A 17359-nucleotide genomic window follows, 5' to 3' on the forward strand; every position below is an offset into this window, starting at 1 on the left:
TATCTAGGAATAAATTTTTTATTTTTTATTTTTTATTTTTTATTTTTTTTTTAAGATTTTATTTATTTATTTGACAGAGAGAGAGATCACAAGTAGGCAGGGAGGCAGGCAGAGAGAGAGGAGGAAGCAGGCTCTCCACAGAGCAGAGAGCCCGATGCGGGGCTCGATCCCAGGACCCCGGGATCATGACCTGAGCTGAAGGCAGAGGCTTTAACCCACTGAGCCACCCAGGCGCCCCTAGGAATAAATTTTTTAAACTATACAATATATCTGTGATGAAGATTATAAAACTTTCTTAAACGATATGAAAGTAGACCTAAATAAATGAATGAATGTATACTAATGGAAAGGATCAATAGTGAAAAACTCATATACTCAATGTTATTCCAACTAAACATTTGGTATTCTCAAATATTTTTTAAAACACAGAAGAGGAGTGCTTGGGTGGCTCAGTTGGTTAAGCGTCAGTCTTTGGCTTAAGTCATGATGCCAGGGTCCTGGGATCAAACCCAGTGTCGGGCTCCCTGCTCAGCAGGGAGTCTGCTTGTCCCTCTCCTTCTTTGCTTCTCCCTGCTCTTGTGCTCTTTCTTACTCTCCCTATCAACTCAATAAATAGAATCTTTTTTAAATAGATAAATAAATAAATAAATAAGACATGAAAGAATGAGTAAGTCAGTAGCAAACATATAGTGATTATGGAATTCTATAATATTAAATATATTTTGTGAAAATAAACCAATTAATCAGTTATTTAAAAGATTAGGTTATCATAGTCACAAGTGAGAGGATTTCAGAAGTCAAAAGTGAAAAACACACAATTAATATAAAATATACTATAGCATCATACTTTCTGTATAAATAAATGTTTGCAGTGAGGCTCTAGACTCTGCCTATCTCATTAGCCTTATCTTCTGCCACTCTTTCCCTTGTTATTCCATTCAGGGATCATTAGCTTTCTTATGGGTTCTTAAAAATACCATGTTCCTTTCCATGTCAGGGTCACTGTATGCACTGTTTCCTCTAGCTCTTCTGTATATCTTTCAGCATCTACTTCAATGCAATACACTTCAGCAAGCCTATCCAATCAGCCTTGCAAAATACACATACAAACACACATATAAGCACATTCATATGCAAACAATTAAGTTAGGCATCTGTTATCCCAATTCACAGCACTCTGTACTTCTCCTTGTTACAGTTAACTTGATTGTAATTTTAAATTTATTGCACAATAGTAAATCAAATATTTTAAATAGTCAAAAATTAGTCTCTTGGAAAAAGATAGGAACAAGTTCCAAGACAGAAAGTTATGGATGCAAAAATACTTTTCAGATTATAAAGCATTATATAAGTATTACTGATGATGATTGATGCTAATGCCAGTGGTACTGGTGATGGTTAAAATGAAAATATAGGGCTGTCAAAATAGATTTAGAATTTGAAGTAGGGAGAATGAGAAAATAATAATGCCATTGATTAAAATAGAGTTATAACATGGATGGAACTTGAAAGCCTTATGCTAAGTGAAGTAAGTCAGACAGACAAAGAGAAATACTATATGATCTCACTTATCTATAGAATCAAAACAAACAAACAAATACACACACACACACACACACACACACACACACACACACACGAGCCCCCACCAAACTCATAGAAAAAGAGATTTGTGGTTACCAAGGGCAGTGGGTGGGGGCTGTGAGAATGGGAAGGTGGTCGAAAGGTATAAATTTCCAGTTATAAGATGAATAAGTACCAGGCATGTAATGTAAACATGATGACCACAGCTGACACTGCTGTATGATATATAGGAAAGCTGTTAGCAGAGTACATCTTATGAGTTCTTATCACAAGGAGAATTTTTTCCCTCTTTTCTTTTTATTGTATCTATATGAGATAATGGAGGGTGGATGTTGACTAACCTATCGTGGTCATCATTTCACAACATATGTAAATCAAACCATCCTGCTGTACTCCTTAAACCTACGCAGTGATGTATGTCAGTTATTTCTCAAAAAAAAAAAAATTGAAGAAAGAAAAGGGTTGTCAGAATGAGAACCACTATTACAGACTGAGAACTCAAAAGATAACTTTTAGATATGCTAAATTTGAGGTGACTTTGGGACAAACATATAAAGATAGTCACAGGAAAGCTGGAGATTTCACTCTGGAAAAGATGACAGGGTCAGTGATGTGGTTGGCATTTAGAGAAGTCATATGATTATAATGCATGAGGGCTCAAAAATGAAGAAGTGGGGAGAGAAAAAAAACTCAACATTGGGGAAATAATCAGCTTTAAGATTTGGGAGAAGGAAGAGGAGTTAACAAAAGAATCAGAAAAGGAATAGACAGATTTGTAAAAGGATCCATATATTAAATATTTAATGAGTACCTTCATAGGCCAGGGACTATTCTAGGCAGTGAATTAGACTGATGTAAACAGGGAAAAAAAAATCTCTGTCCTTACAGATTGTAGAGGTGATGGAGGCAGCAGCAAAACAGGGGCCATGTTTGGAAAGAATTTCAAAAGGACAAGAAGCTAATCAGATGCTATAAAATCAATGATAGAACTGAGTAAGAAGTACAGGATTTGGCTAGTCTAATGTTCAATAGCACTGGAAGTCCAGAGAATTATGTATTATTTTACAATCAGAAAGAAATAAATAAGCTGTTTCCATTTGGAATAAGACAATATTTTCATAAATGGTTAGTTAAGAAAACCAAACTACCAGAAGAAAACCCCTAATAGAATCGTAATTGCAAAGAAGCAAATTCCCTAGCAAAGTTTCATCTTTTCATTATTAGATTTGTTACTTATATTGTTATAATTACATATTAATACCAGGTTCTTAAGTACATTTTTCCTAACAATGAATGAAAATATTCACCTGTCGGCTCTGTTTCAAAGTTCTCTATTTTTTAGGCACTTTCTGGAGAAGAGTCAACAATTATGTTGAGAAATAGATTTTTCATAACAAGTACAATGACAGACGTGAACTGGGAAATCTGCATTTACATATATGATCTTACTGTCATGAAGACAGGAAGCCTCTTGCACTATGACATTTAGCTCAAGGGAGCAGATTCACAATACGAAATGTTTATCATTATGCATTTCTGAATTACTATATCCTTGTTTCTTCCTCTTTATCCTTGTTGTACTTTAGGTAAATCAATATTCAGATAATCTATTGTATGAAATTGTTAAATAATGATTATTCTGATGGTTCTGTTTCAAATTCATGTCTTCAGTCTCTACAAATCAGTATCTTCCAACTTCATTTGAACTTTAAAATTTTGCTCCTATTTTTTGGAGTTATATAGTCTGTTCCTTTAGAGTCCTACATTTAACTCATATACATAATTTAAATAATATATTTATTGCTATTAATTCTAATTAGCTCATTCTGTTATAAGGTAACAGATTAATTAAATATTTCAGCGGAAGCACCAAGAACTAATACATATTTCTCTCCAAAATGGACATAAGACTACATACAGAATTTACAAATCCTGTTCCTGAAAACCTGGTTATCCAACTCCTCACCCAAATGAAGGCTATAAAAGGGTCATAAGTGGAAAACTGTAGACACATTTTGGAGAGGATTTTTTCAGAGGAAGCTATAATGTGAGTCCCAAGTCTCCTTGCTCTCCTATAAAGGCAGGGAAGAGGGGTGTCTGCCCCTCCCTCACGTCAAGCAAGTAGAGCTCCAAGAGCATCAGAAGGGCTTGATATGCCCTCCTGGAATGGACTTGGGTAGGATTTCTGCCTGAGAAACACAAAGTCGGCCCCACTGCTAATCATTGAGATTGTTGCCTTAGATAACATACTCTTCTAGTATTTATCAAGGCAGTGAGAGTATGTGTATTTTCTGTAAATCATATATGGGCCACACAAGATAGAGACAGAGAACCAGAGGGAGAGAGACAGAATGTGGAATGTGGGCTTCTCTTTGATGCTGTCCCAAAAGGCTGCCATGCAGCATAGACAAGACTTCATCAGAGAGAATATGTCACTATAGCTGAATGCTTAGGGGATGAGGAGGAATAAACAATAAGGCAGAAGAAAGTGCAGGTGAGAGACACTGCAGAGGAGAAGGAGTAAATTCAAATTCTTATTAAGCCTAGAGAGTGTTATCTCAGCTTGTGACAGTACTAGTTAAATCAAAACTTTCCTGCCCCACCCCTTTTAGTTCTTTTCTTTTCCTATGCTCCAAATCTGAAGGGATCAGAAACCAGGGTTAGGACAATGATGGAGCATCTGGAAAAAGGGGAAGTTCAAGGTAGAAGGAAAAAAAAAAGGGAGCAACTACATCCTCTTTCCTCGGCTGCAGCAGGCCTGGGAGAGGGAAGGGAGAAAAGCCTTAGAGTTAAAGCCAAATTCAAACTTTCACTATAACATGAGTCTAAATATTTTAATTACAGATTAGAGAACTTTGAGTTACCTAAAAGTGACTAGAAAAGCTGGGGAGCCTTCTGGTGTTTTCATTCAGGAGCAGAATAACAATTAGACCCAATGAATAAGTACAAAGAGATGGTATAAGACAGAAATAGTTATAATAGTTATGATTAAATCCCACAAGGAGTATTCATTCAATGTTACAGTTATAAGAACCTTACAAATGATCATAAATTCTTTTATATTCATAAATGAATCATTAACCTTTAAACTCTATTTTATTGAAATAGTAGTTGACTATGGTGAATTATAAAAAGAGAGAAAAAAAGACAAAATAAATTTTTAATTTATTACTATCTTCTATGGGTCAGTTATTTTCATACACTATCTCTTCTATATCTTACCATAACCTAGTTGAAAGGGCACTGGTATTAATCTTAAAATGCAGAGCAATTAACGAAGGAGCCTAAAAAACAGTACATCCATGTTCATAGATAGAAGGACTCAATATTGTCAAGATGTCAGTTCTTCCCAATGTGATTGGGATTCAATACAATCCAATTAAAATCCCAGAAAGTTATTTTATGAATATCAACAAACTTATTCTAAAGTTTATATGGAAAGGCAAATGATCCAGGCTAGCCAACATTAATAATGAAAAAGAAAAACAGTTAGAGGACTGATACTACCTGGCTTCAATGTTAACTGTAAAGTGACAGTACTCCAGACAGTGTGATATTGGCAAAAGAATAGACAAATAGATCAACAGAACAGAACAGAGAGCCCAGAAATAACCCCCATAAATATAGTCAACTAATCTCTGACAAAGAAGCAAAGGCAATACAATGGAGCAAAGATAGTCTTTTCAACAAATGGTGCTGGAACAATTGGACATGCAAATGTAAAAAAATGAATCTAGACAGGGACTTTCTGCCCTTCATAAAAATTATCTGAAAATGGGTCATAATCCTAAATGCAAAACACCAATCTGTAAAATTCTTAAAAGTTAACATAAGAAAAAACACGATATTCAGTAAGGTGGTGCCCTTTATTTCTCTTTTCCTTTTTATTTTTATTTTTTCAGTGTTCCAAGATTCATTGTTTATGCACCACACCCAGTGCTCCAGGCAATACGTGCCCTCTTTAGTACCACTACCAGGCTCACCTAACCCCCCACCCTCCTCCCTTCCAAAACCCTCAGTTTGTTTCTCAGAGGCCACAGTCTCTCATGGTTAATCTCCCCCTCCAATTTCCCCCAACTCACTTCTCCTCTCCAACTTCCGATGTCCTCTGTGTTATTCCTTATGTTCCACATATGATAATTGACTCTCTCTGCTTGACTTATTTCACTCAGCAAAATCTCTTCCAGTCCTGTCCATGTTGATAGAAAAGTTGGGTATTCATCCTTTCTGATGGAGGCATAATACTCCATTCTATATATTGGACCATATCTTTATCCATTTGTCCGTTGAAGGGGATCTTGGTTCTTTCCACAGTTTGGGGACTGTGGCCATTGCTGCTATGAACGTTGGGGTACAGATGGCCCTTCTTTTCACTACATCAGTATCTTTGGAGTAAATACCCACTAGTGCAATTGCAGGGTCATAGGGAAGCTCTATTTTTAATTTCTTAAGGAATCCCCACACTGTTTTCCAAAGTGGCTGCACAAGGTGATGTCTTTTTAGATACAACATCAAAGACACTATCCATGAAATAAAGAACTGATAAGCTGGAATTCATTAAAATTAAAAATTTCTTAAGCAAAATTTAAAAATTAAATTAAAAATTTCTGCTCTGTAAAAAATAATGTCTAGAGAATAAAAAGTTAAGTTATAGATTAGGAAAAAATATTTGCAGAAGACATAACTGATAAAGGGCTATGATCCAAAATATACAAAGAACATTTAAAACCCAACAATCAGAAAAAAAAAAAAAAAAACCAGCTCATTTTTAAAAATGGGCCAAAGACAGAAGACACAAACAGACACTTCTCTGAAGAAGACATTCAGATGGTGAACAGACACATGAAAAGATATGCAACATCACTCATCATCACAAGAATGCCAATCAAAACTATAATGAGATATCACCTCACACCTGTCAAAATAGCTAATAAAAAATACAAGAAACAACAGGTGTTGGCGAGGATGTGGAGAAAAAGGAAACTTCTTGTACCATTAGTGGGAATGCAAACTGCTATAGCCACTGTGGAAAACAGTATGGAGTTTCCTCAAAAAGTTAAAAACAGAACTAACTTATGACCCACAAATTGCACTACTGGGTATTTACTCAAAAAATACAAAAACAATAATTCAAATGGATACATGCACCCCTATGTTTATAGCAGCATTATTTACAATATCAAATTATGGAAGCATCCCAAGTATCCAATGATAGATAAATGGATGAAGAAGGGATATATATATTTCACTCATATGTGGAATTCAAGAAACAAAACAAATGAGCAAAGGGGGAAAAAAAAAAAGAGAGCCAAACCAAGAAACGCTCTTAACTATAGAGAACAAACTGATGGTTACTAAATGGGTGGTGGGTGGGAGGATGGGGGAAATAGGTGATGGAGATTAAGGAGCACACTTATGTCATAATGAGCATCAGGTATTGTATGGAATTGTTGAATTGGTATATCGTAGTACACCTGGAACTAATATAACACTAGATATTTACTGTGCTATAAATAAAATAAAAACTTAATAAAAAAGAATATAATAAATGAATGAATAAACAAATAAATCTGAGCCAAAGACCTTAATAGACATGTCACCAAATAAGACAAACAGATGGCAAATAACCATATGAAGAAACTGTCCACATTGTATGTCATTGGGGAAGTGCAAATTAAAACAAGATTCCATTATCCATCTATTAAAATGGCCAAAACACCAACCACATCAAATGCTGGCAACTATCATATGTGGAGCAACAGGAACTCTCATACATTGTTAGTGGGACTGCAAAATGGCACGAGCACTTAGAAGTGGTTTCTTACAAAACTAAATGATTTTTGACATATTATCTGTAATCACACTCCTTAGTATTTATTCAAAGAAATTAAAAAGTTATGACCAAAACCTGTACACAGATGTTTTTAGCAGCTTTACATATAAGTGCCCAAACTGGGAAGAAATCAACAAGTTGCTCAGTAGGTGAATGGCTAAATAAACTGTGGTATATCCAGACAATGAAATATGATTCAGTGCAAAAAAAAATAAAAATAATAATCTATCAAGATAGGAAAAGACATGAAGGAACCTCAAATGCATATTATTAAGTGAAATAAGTCAATCTGAAAAGACTACCTTAGTGTATAATTCCAACTACATGACATTCTGGAAAAAGCAAAACTGTGGAGAGAGTAAAATGTTCAGTGTTTGGCAACGGATATGAGGGGGAATGAATAGGCTGAGCACAGAGGATTTTTAGGGCATTGAAAATATCCTGTATGATATTGTAATGATGATATATGCCATTACACATTTGTCCAAAACTACAGAATTTATAACACCAAGAATGAGCCCTAAGGTAAACTAATGGACTCTGGGTGATCATGATGTGTTCATGCAGGCCTATCCTTGGTAAAAAATAGACCATTCTGGTGGGCGATGCTGATACTGGGGGAGGCTCTGCTTATGTGGAGGCAGGAGGTACATGAGAAATTGTTATTCCTTCCTCTCAATTTTGTTCTAAACCTAAAATGGTTCTAAAATATAAAGTCTTAAAAAACAGGCTGCCTCAGTTTTTAGATGTTATTGTTCACACTAATATGCAGCCTATATCTTATATATGATTATATATATTCAAAAGAAAGAGAAAAAATAAATTATATTTATATAGCATATTTGTTTCAGGCATTATTTCTCTTTTAGAATGTTAATCATGTGAAGTTTGGTTTCATTACAAAATATTTTAGGAAGTTTATTGAACTAAATTTTACAGCAGGAATTGAGTCCATAGCCAAATCCTATGCTTCACTATCTCTTCAAAATAAGATGCCAATTTCCTGAATTGAACATGAATATTTATTTGAAATGAGACTGATGAATTCCTATAAATATCAGATGTGCTTAAGAAAATCAATAGCACAACATATACATTTCCAATCCAGTTTATCTTAAATAAGAACCTGGTACACTCTTTTTCCTAAAAGTATACAATCTGGGTGATACTCATCTACTATCTACAAAACCAGATCTTATCAGAATCAAAGGAAATACTTCTAATTAGCCTGTTATTTTTGTGGTGGTTCTTTTGGACCAAAAAAAAAAAAATCAGTACTTTGAATAGCCATTAAAAAATAGCATAAATGGCAATTTCAGAGTTACACTAAGAAATCAATTAAATCTTTCCATTAGACCTACCCGGAGTGAGGAGATATAGCCATTCGTGTTGCATGACACCTGTTCTAACTACTAACTTATCAGCAACCACATCCCAGAGCAGCTATGCCTCAACACTGGTTGGTAATATGTTCCTCTTGCTTTTGAAACATTTTGTCTCATCACTGTTTTCAATGACTTTTTTCAGTTTACTCTGCATCAGTAACCTGGGGTTCTATTAATCTCATGCATCCTGCCCCAAAAAGTAAATTGCTGTGGTCACGAACCACACATTTGAGACTTATTAGTATTTCCCTTCATAAAGCATGAGGATCACTCACCACACTCCTTTAAAATACTAGTCATAAAAAAACATAAGGGCAGTTATGAATAAAGAGAATTTGAAAGTCTGAGACTGGGCACCAGGTATTTAAAAGACTTCTCTAAGACACACTGGATAACAGTAATAGTATAGGAAATGATGATTTATTAAAGTAAGATAATCTCTTCAAGGACAAGAGATATTTTGGGGGGGTTCAAATAACTTATGGCTTCCTGTATCTGGCTTTTCATTTTTTAAAGTAGAAATGATTTTATAGATATTACGTTACACTCACAAAAGTCTTTTCATGATTATCTTACCAATATACTTTTAGCATCTTAAAGAGGTTAGAATTTTGGGGTGCCTGGGTGGCTCAGTGGGTTAAAGCCTCTGCCTTCACCTCAGGTCATGATTCCAGGGTCCTGGGATTGACCCCCACATTGGGCTCTCTGCTCAGCAGGGAGCCTGCCTCCTCTTCTCTCTCTGCCTGCCTCTCTGCCTACTTGAGATCTCTGTCTGTCAAATAAATAAATAAAATCTTAAAAAAAGAGGTTATAATTTTAATATAAAAATGTTCAAATGTGTTACTTAATGACTATTTTTTTCATGTCTATGCACCTTAAAATTGCATGACATAAATCATGAATTACAGTATTACCAAGATCAGAAAGAAGCTTCTAGGTATAAATATAAATATATGTTGATAGATATTGGATTTATTTTTAAGAAGGTAACTGAGAACATAGAGCATTATAATACAAACTCTAGCCAAGAATATGGTGGATCAAAATATGGATCTGTTTCTATATTTATTAAGATATATAATGGATATAAATAACATGAATAAAATTACACGAAGGAATAAAGTTCTCGGGCTTTTAGTAGTCTCTTCTGGAATATTTAAGAGACATCATTAAAATGATGAAAAGATAAGTCACAAATGTGAGAAGATATATGAAACATGTAAAAGCAACAAAGGACTTATAGTCCTAATATATAAAGAAACTCTACAAATCAGTAAGGAAAAAAAATCCAGTAAAAAGTTTTTCAATTTCAATTCAAAATTTATTAATTTAAATTTTAAAAATTTAAGGCTATCCAAAGGGCCAAAGAGTATACACGAAGTTGTTCAATCATATTTGTATTCAAGAAATGTAAATTAATGGGGCGCCTGGGTGGCTCAGTGGGTTAAAGCCTCTGCCTTCAGCTTGGGTCATGATCCCAGGGTCCTGGGATCGAGCCCCACATCGGGCTCTCTGCTCAGCAGGGAGCCTGTTTCCTCCTCTCTCTCTGCCTGCCTCTCTGCCTACTTGTGATCTCTCTCTGTCAAATAAATGAATAAAATCTTTCAAAAAAAAAAAAAAAAAAAAGAAATGTAAATTAAAACAACATGGCGTTATATACCTTACAATAATGGCCAATGTTAAGAGAATGCCAAATGCTGACAAGAGTGTAAAATGACATAAGCCGTCATACTTTTCTGGTGGAAGTATAAATATGTACTCCACTTTGGAAAATTATCTGGCATTATCTACTCAAATTGAAAATATGCATACCCTACCATTCAACAATAAGTTCAAGGTGTGAGAATTACATGTGTGCACCAAGAGACATAAAAATGTTCACAGCAACATCAATCATAGTGGCTTCAAAATGCAAATGATCCAAATGTCCTTCAGTAGTAGAATGCACAGCATATACAAACAAATGAATATTATACAAAAATGAAAATTAATAAACTAAAGCTATAACTGAAAACATTGATGAATCCCACAAAAAACAATATTGAACAACAGAGAAAGACACAAACACTCCTATGAGTTCCTTTATATAAAATTCAATAACTAGCAAAACACCCTGTGTAACAAGACAAGCTAGAGATCCTTTCGGGGAGCAGGGGTAGATAGTGACTAGAAAGGAGCACTAAGAGGGATTTGTAAAAAGTAACTACCAAGATGGTAGTTATACACATGTTGATGGTCATTCATTGAGTTGTACATTTGGGGAGGAAGGATGGTTCATGGCATCCAATAATAGTAGCTGACACATCAGAGGGAGAATCTGGGTCACCTGACTTATATCCAAGTTTCACCAAATAAAAAGGCAGAAGCTTCTCAGGTTCAATGGTTCTTGAGCCTAGCTAGATACTAAATCACCTGGGATACTTTTAAAAAAGATATCAGCGTCCAAGGAAATACCCAATATTAATGAAAGTCTTTGAGGGTGGGGTCCAGCATAAATATTTTTTAAAGATTTTATGTATTTATGTATTTATTTATTTGAGAGAGAGAGAGTGGGAGGGAGGGGCAAAAGGGGAGGGGAAGGGAGAGGGAGAGAATCTCAAGCAGAGTCTACCCTGAGTGCAGTGCCCAATGTGGGGCTCCATCTGTGACCCCAAGATCATGACCCAAGCTGAAACCAAGAGCTATACATTTAACTGACCGAGCCATGCATGTGTCCCCAAGGATCAATATTTTTTAAAGTTCCTCAGATGATTTTAATATATAACAAGGCTTGACGGGGATGTTCTAGAGCTTCATTTGTGAAATTTTAGTATATATATAAGTTACCTAAGTATATTATTAATCTACAGATTCTGATTCGAAAGATCTGGGCTAGGGCCTGAGATTATGCATTTCTAACAAGCTCCAATGGGATTGTTAATATTGCTGGCTCATGGACTACACTATTTTTTTTTAATTATTTAAATTGTTTTAGGTAGGTTCCACGCCCAATGTGGAGCCCAATGTGGGCTCAGGACCTGGGGATCAGAACCGGAGCTGAGATCGAGTCAAATGTTTGACTGAGCCACCCAGGTGTCCTGGACCACACTTTATATAGCAAATTTTCTAGAACAGTGGGTCTCAAGGTTGACTGCACGTTAGAATTATCTGGTGGTACTTTAAAAAAAAAAAAAAAAAACTACAGGTTTAGGCCCCACCCCCAGAGGGTCTGACTAGTGGGTTTTGGCCATCACCATGTTTTTAAAATTCACAAGTATAGTCAATGTTGAGAACCACTGTTCTGAAAAATTGACACACTGCATCCAGCTATGAGAAAAAAAAGAAGAAACAAAGGGAACACGTTTATTTATGTTTGTTTACTAAGCATTTGTAAGGTGATGTGAACATATTTTTTCAAGTACTAGCAAATAATGAAAATTCAAAATAACCATTAAAGTTTAGTCCAACATATGTAATCCATTCTCAGAATCTAAGAGGAAGTCTGGACTAACTGTAAGTAGATGAAGGATTGAATGAGAAAATCTAAATAACTGTCTCTTTATTACATTCCCAGACTCCACCTCATGAAAAAAAAAAACAAAACCAACCTGAAAATGTCAAGGACACTTTTACAACTCCACTCTCAGTCTACCGACTCAGAGACAACCATCCTTTTATCACGCAGGTGAGGATACCCAATAGAATTTTCTTTATGAAGTCCCGACTATAGTTATTCTACCTCTGGCTGAAGTACATGGTATTTGGAGAAGCTTAATGTTCTAACTATACACAGTGATTGAAACAAGGAGCATAATGATGGCAGTGCGTCTCTAAGAAAAATAATGGGGAAACTGTACAAATACTACAAATCAATGGAGAATCAAAAATAATCTCAATGGCGCAAAGGAAGATCATACCTCTGAAAATTATCTGCTTACAGAATGAAAGAAAATGCCCAGAAATACCTGGGATTCATCAATAGACTATAAAAATAGACTCTGTCAAGAACAAGAAAAACTAATTAGGAAAGGACAGGAAGAAATAAAAGAAAGAGACGCCTGGATGGTTCAGTCAGTTAAGCGTCTGCCTTTGGCTCAGGTCAAGATCCCAGGGTCCTGGGACTGAGTCCCACATGAGGCTCTCTGCTCAGCGGGGAGTCTGCTTCTCCCTCTGCCCCTCCCCCCACTCATTCTCTCAATCTCTCTCTCTCTCAAATAGATAAAATCTTTAAAAGAAAAAAATATAAAGAAAATAGTATGAGATAAGCAAGAACTTTAATAAAACTAAAATGCAACCACAAAATCAAAACCAATAACAGAAATAGTAAAATGCAGAACTGACATTGCAGAGAATCAAGTGGATAATATGAGAAACTAACTTTAAACCACAAAGGAAAAAGACAAAGAACAGATATCACTAATCCAACATGCAGATAATTAATGTTTACAAAGAAGATAACAAAGTGGAACAGAATCAGATAAAACAGGAAAATGTAATGTAAGCAGAAAAATACCAGTGTATGCATATTAGAAAGGATTTTTAATACACCCATCAGTAGGCCTGTCTTAGCAATTTTCTTAAATTAAAGGAATCCAGAAAAATGTCTATAAGCATTCAGGCTTAAAAGATATAATCTTGAAAAATGAAAAGAAAAATAAAACCAGAGACTACAGATTTCTCTGCAATGCTTACTGAAAACAGATATTGAATAAAGAAATATATATGGAATATTAAAAGTAAAATAATTACCCCAAACTTGATATGCCACTAACTTCATATTTGAGTACAAGGGAATGACTAAAGGGGTACCAAGGGTTTGAGAGAGATCAGGCACTGTTTAAAATGACAGAGACTCAATCCTGTTTAAGAAATGGTGAGAACGATCCAGTTGAGAGGAAGAAGTCAACTAGATTATAAATTTTGTACATCTCTGGATGGTAGGGAACAGGAAATAAACATAATTGAAAAGAAAACTCCCTTACTGAATCAAGAAAAAGTTGCAGATATACATAGATAGATATGTTTAATAGGGAGAAGCTGAATGAGTTCGTTCTAATGACGTATTGACCCTCCAAAGTAGAAAGCATCTGCTAACTGACAGTGAAGAAAGGGATGGTGGAGAATGATGAAAATTTTGAACAGTTAATTTAAAAATCAAAGAAATAGAATAGAACTGAATAGGCGCTGTTTAAGGTCAATTATATCATGAATTTAAGCAGTTACATTCTACCCTCTTGAATGATTTCAACCAGCACAGTGTGCTCATTGGGGCTGCACAGAGAAAGGAGGAACACAGAGGGACCCCAACACAAGTATGATTAAGTGGGAGCGAAGGTATGAATAAAATTAAAACAGGGAACCTATGATATTTAGAATATTAGCAAAAGCATTACCAAAATTATAGGCTATGAAATCAGAGTAGGATAAGAAAATAATGAAAAAAAGATGACAGCACGGACAGAAAAAAAAGTAGAGAGGTCAAGCATTTGCACAGGCAGGCAAGCAGGAGAGATGTGTGGTCAGAAAGCAAAGTGAATGCACTGATGACCTCAGTGGCAGAGTAATTATGGATGAGTACTTGAGCTAGGTGTACTGGAAGGAAAGGGTCAGAGGAGATGGGAATGTCAAGAAACTGAAAGCCAGGTTCTTGGTTATGCCATGTACGCAGGCTTTCATAGCACTCAGAGATTGCTAACAACTACTTTATCACTATATTTTGATATTCTGTATCTACTTCCAGAGGAAGAAGAATCAAAGTAGTAGAACGTCCATGTCCTTAGAAGGAAATTTGGCCAGCATCAGCAATAGTATGTGGGAACTTATTAAAGATATTTTCCCATCCTGGGGGGTTTAACTGTTTAGAGCAATATTATTTGTATATATTATCAAGAGTTTATACAACTAAGTTTTACAACTTATATGTATTTCCTCAATCACAAATCTAAACCAACTCTCACCTTCACGAAGCACAACTTGAGAAAAATAAAGATCAAGGTTTTTCTCTCTCACTTCTCCCCCATCAGACCAACCAACGTCTTTTGTAAAGTATAAACAATTTTATGAGTATGAGGCATGATTTCTAATTATGGATTTAAGCAAGTATAAGATTATTACCATTGCAAATTTAATAAAAAAAAAAAAAAACAAGAAGACAGATTCTTACCAAAGGAGGGTGACTCCCTCCCATCCTCTAATCCTGAATCTCTTTCTCTGTCTCTCTTTCTGTGTTTATGACCACGATGCCTGTGACGTCGATGGCTTTTTCTTCCTCCCAGGGGCACGTGAACTCCAATAAATAGTGTCCGATGACCTTCATCAGAAGCAAATGCATAATTAAACTCTAAATTATTCCAAAGTGCAGAAGATGATGATTTATGTGTCAATGGAACTCAATTCAATTCAATCCAGCAAACCATTTTTGAGTGTTTACGGTATGTAAAGCTTGCGACTTGGCATGTATTTTGGCACTTAGACCTATTGAAATATACCACAGATCTATCACAAACATTTACAATACTAATTGTTTGGTTATATATTTTATAATCACCATTAGTTTATTAATTGTCTTAATTTCTCTGTGTCTATTCCTCATAATTTATAATCATAATCTTCTCATTAAGAAAATTTATTCTATTTTCTCCCTACCCTCAACTGTTATCTCACCAGTCCCCTTCCCTTCACAGTTAAGTGTGTGAAACAATTACTATCTCAAAAAACAGATTTCACCAATGTCCACAGTAATGCCAAATTCCATGGAAATTTTTTGGTTCTATTATTTCTATCTGTGGCACTTGATACTATTGACCATGTTCATCTCAATGACCACTTCCTCTTGGCACTCCTTCTCTGTTTTGTTCATATTAGTTTCCTTTGCTGGTTCTTCTATTTATCCATTCAAGGTTGGAGATCCCCAAGCTCTATCTTTGATTTTATGATTTCAGCTGATACATATTTATTACAGGCTCTGAGACCTAAAACTTGGTGAGAGATTGCTCTCTTGGGCTGCAGGCCTATGCATATCTCCACTTGTTAGACATATTACTTGCATATCCTTCCCACAGGCATGTCAAACAACATGTCCATGGAACTCATCCTCTTCTCTGTCTTCCAAGTATCAGCCATCTATCATCTATGTTAGTAAGTGCACCATCTACCCAGTCATCTCAAAGACCATTTAATTTATCACCAGGTCCTCCTTTACATCTCTAGAATCCATTCCCTCTTCAGTATCCCTAGCATTGCTGTCTTAGTTGGACTCTGATCATTTCTTACCAGGACTATTAGAACATTCTCCTTCCTGCTGTTTTTTTTTTGTTTTGTTTTCCTTTCAAGCTACACTCTTGTCCCACTTTTTATCCATCCTGAACGCCGGTGGCTTTTTTCCCCCCCCCCCAAAAATGCAAGTCTGACTACATTATTCCCCTACTTTAAACTCATTGATCATTCTCTGTTGCCTATACAAGAAATCTCTTAGTTCTCTTTAAGGCCAAATGATATCTGACCTCTGCCTATATCTCTGGCCATACTTCTAAATACATTCTGCTTCATATACTATAAGCCAATGTGAGCCCCTTCATCCTTTTAGCCAAATGTCCTCAAGTCTCTGTTTTTACTTAACGCTGTTCTTATTCTTCCAATTGTAGGAAATGTCTTTGTCTCTCCTAATTATCTGGTGAAAACCTACTCATCTTTCAAGTCTCAGTACAAGGATTATGCAACCTATAAAATTTTCCATACCCTCTGATTCTAAATACAGTTGACCACTTTCTTCCTTAAGGACCCTCCAGTACTTAATAACACTTGATTGTAATTACCTAGAAGTCATTTTTTTCTTATAAATCTTCTCTGAGAAGGACACTGTGTTAGTCAATTTGTATCTTTAGCAACTAACACAATGCCAGGCATACAGCAGATGCCTAACAAATGTTTACTGAGATAACAAACGTTTTATTGAGAGGTATTATGCCATGAATCAAGAATACAAATATAAAGAAGATATTATTTCATTCCTATAAGTCATCAGGTTTTAGCCCTTCCCAACTTATGAAAAAAGTGGGACTCACAAGTGTGATGTATTGCCCTGGGTATCCCTTCCCTGAACAAACATATCAGAATAAATGAAGAGAAACATGCATTAATCTATGCATTCAATACAATCACGAATTTCTAGCATTATTATTTCAACATAACTAGACAAATAATCTAAAACGTATATGGAAAAACTGAAAGAAAAATAACCAATAACATCTTGATGAAACTCAAGGAGGAGGAAATCACCTTATGAAATATCAAGCTATACCACAAAATTGTATACTTAAAGTAATTCACAATTTTGGAATCTTAAATGTTAGTAATTTCAAATTACTTGGACCATCACTACATTGTTATTCTCTAATACATTGAAGATTATTAATCAGGAGGAATGTGCAGAACATAAAATTAATTCAGACAGACTCTTGTGTAAAACTAGCAATTAAGAGTCAGAAAAAGAGGGCACCTGGGTGGCTCAGTTGGTTGAGTGACTGCCTTCACCTCAGGTCATGATCCTGGAGTATCAGGATCAAGTCCTGCATTGGGC

General features: G+C 35.4%; 1 protein-coding gene across 8 annotated transcripts in view; it reads right to left on the bottom strand.

The window, feature by feature from the left end:
• Positions 1 to 17359, bottom strand: part of SLC4A10 (solute carrier family 4 member 10) — a gene marked incomplete at both ends in the record, with an annotated part of 302735 nt that overhangs the window by 150814 nt on the left and 134562 nt on the right. For all 8 annotated transcript variants that reach the window (XM_080799605.1, XM_080799609.1, XM_080799604.1 and 5 more), the window contains one exon: positions 14945 to 15091. In XM_080799605.1, the coding sequence (XP_080655731.1) occupies positions 14945 to 15091 (147 nt within the window). The remainder of the gene's footprint in view (positions 1 to 14944; positions 15092 to 17359) is intronic.

The sequence above is a fragment of the Martes martes genome (genome assembly GCF_963455335.1).
Source record: "Martes martes genome assembly, chromosome: 3".
In the NCBI taxonomy this organism is placed as follows: Eukaryota; Metazoa; Chordata; class Mammalia; order Carnivora; family Mustelidae; genus Martes; species Martes martes.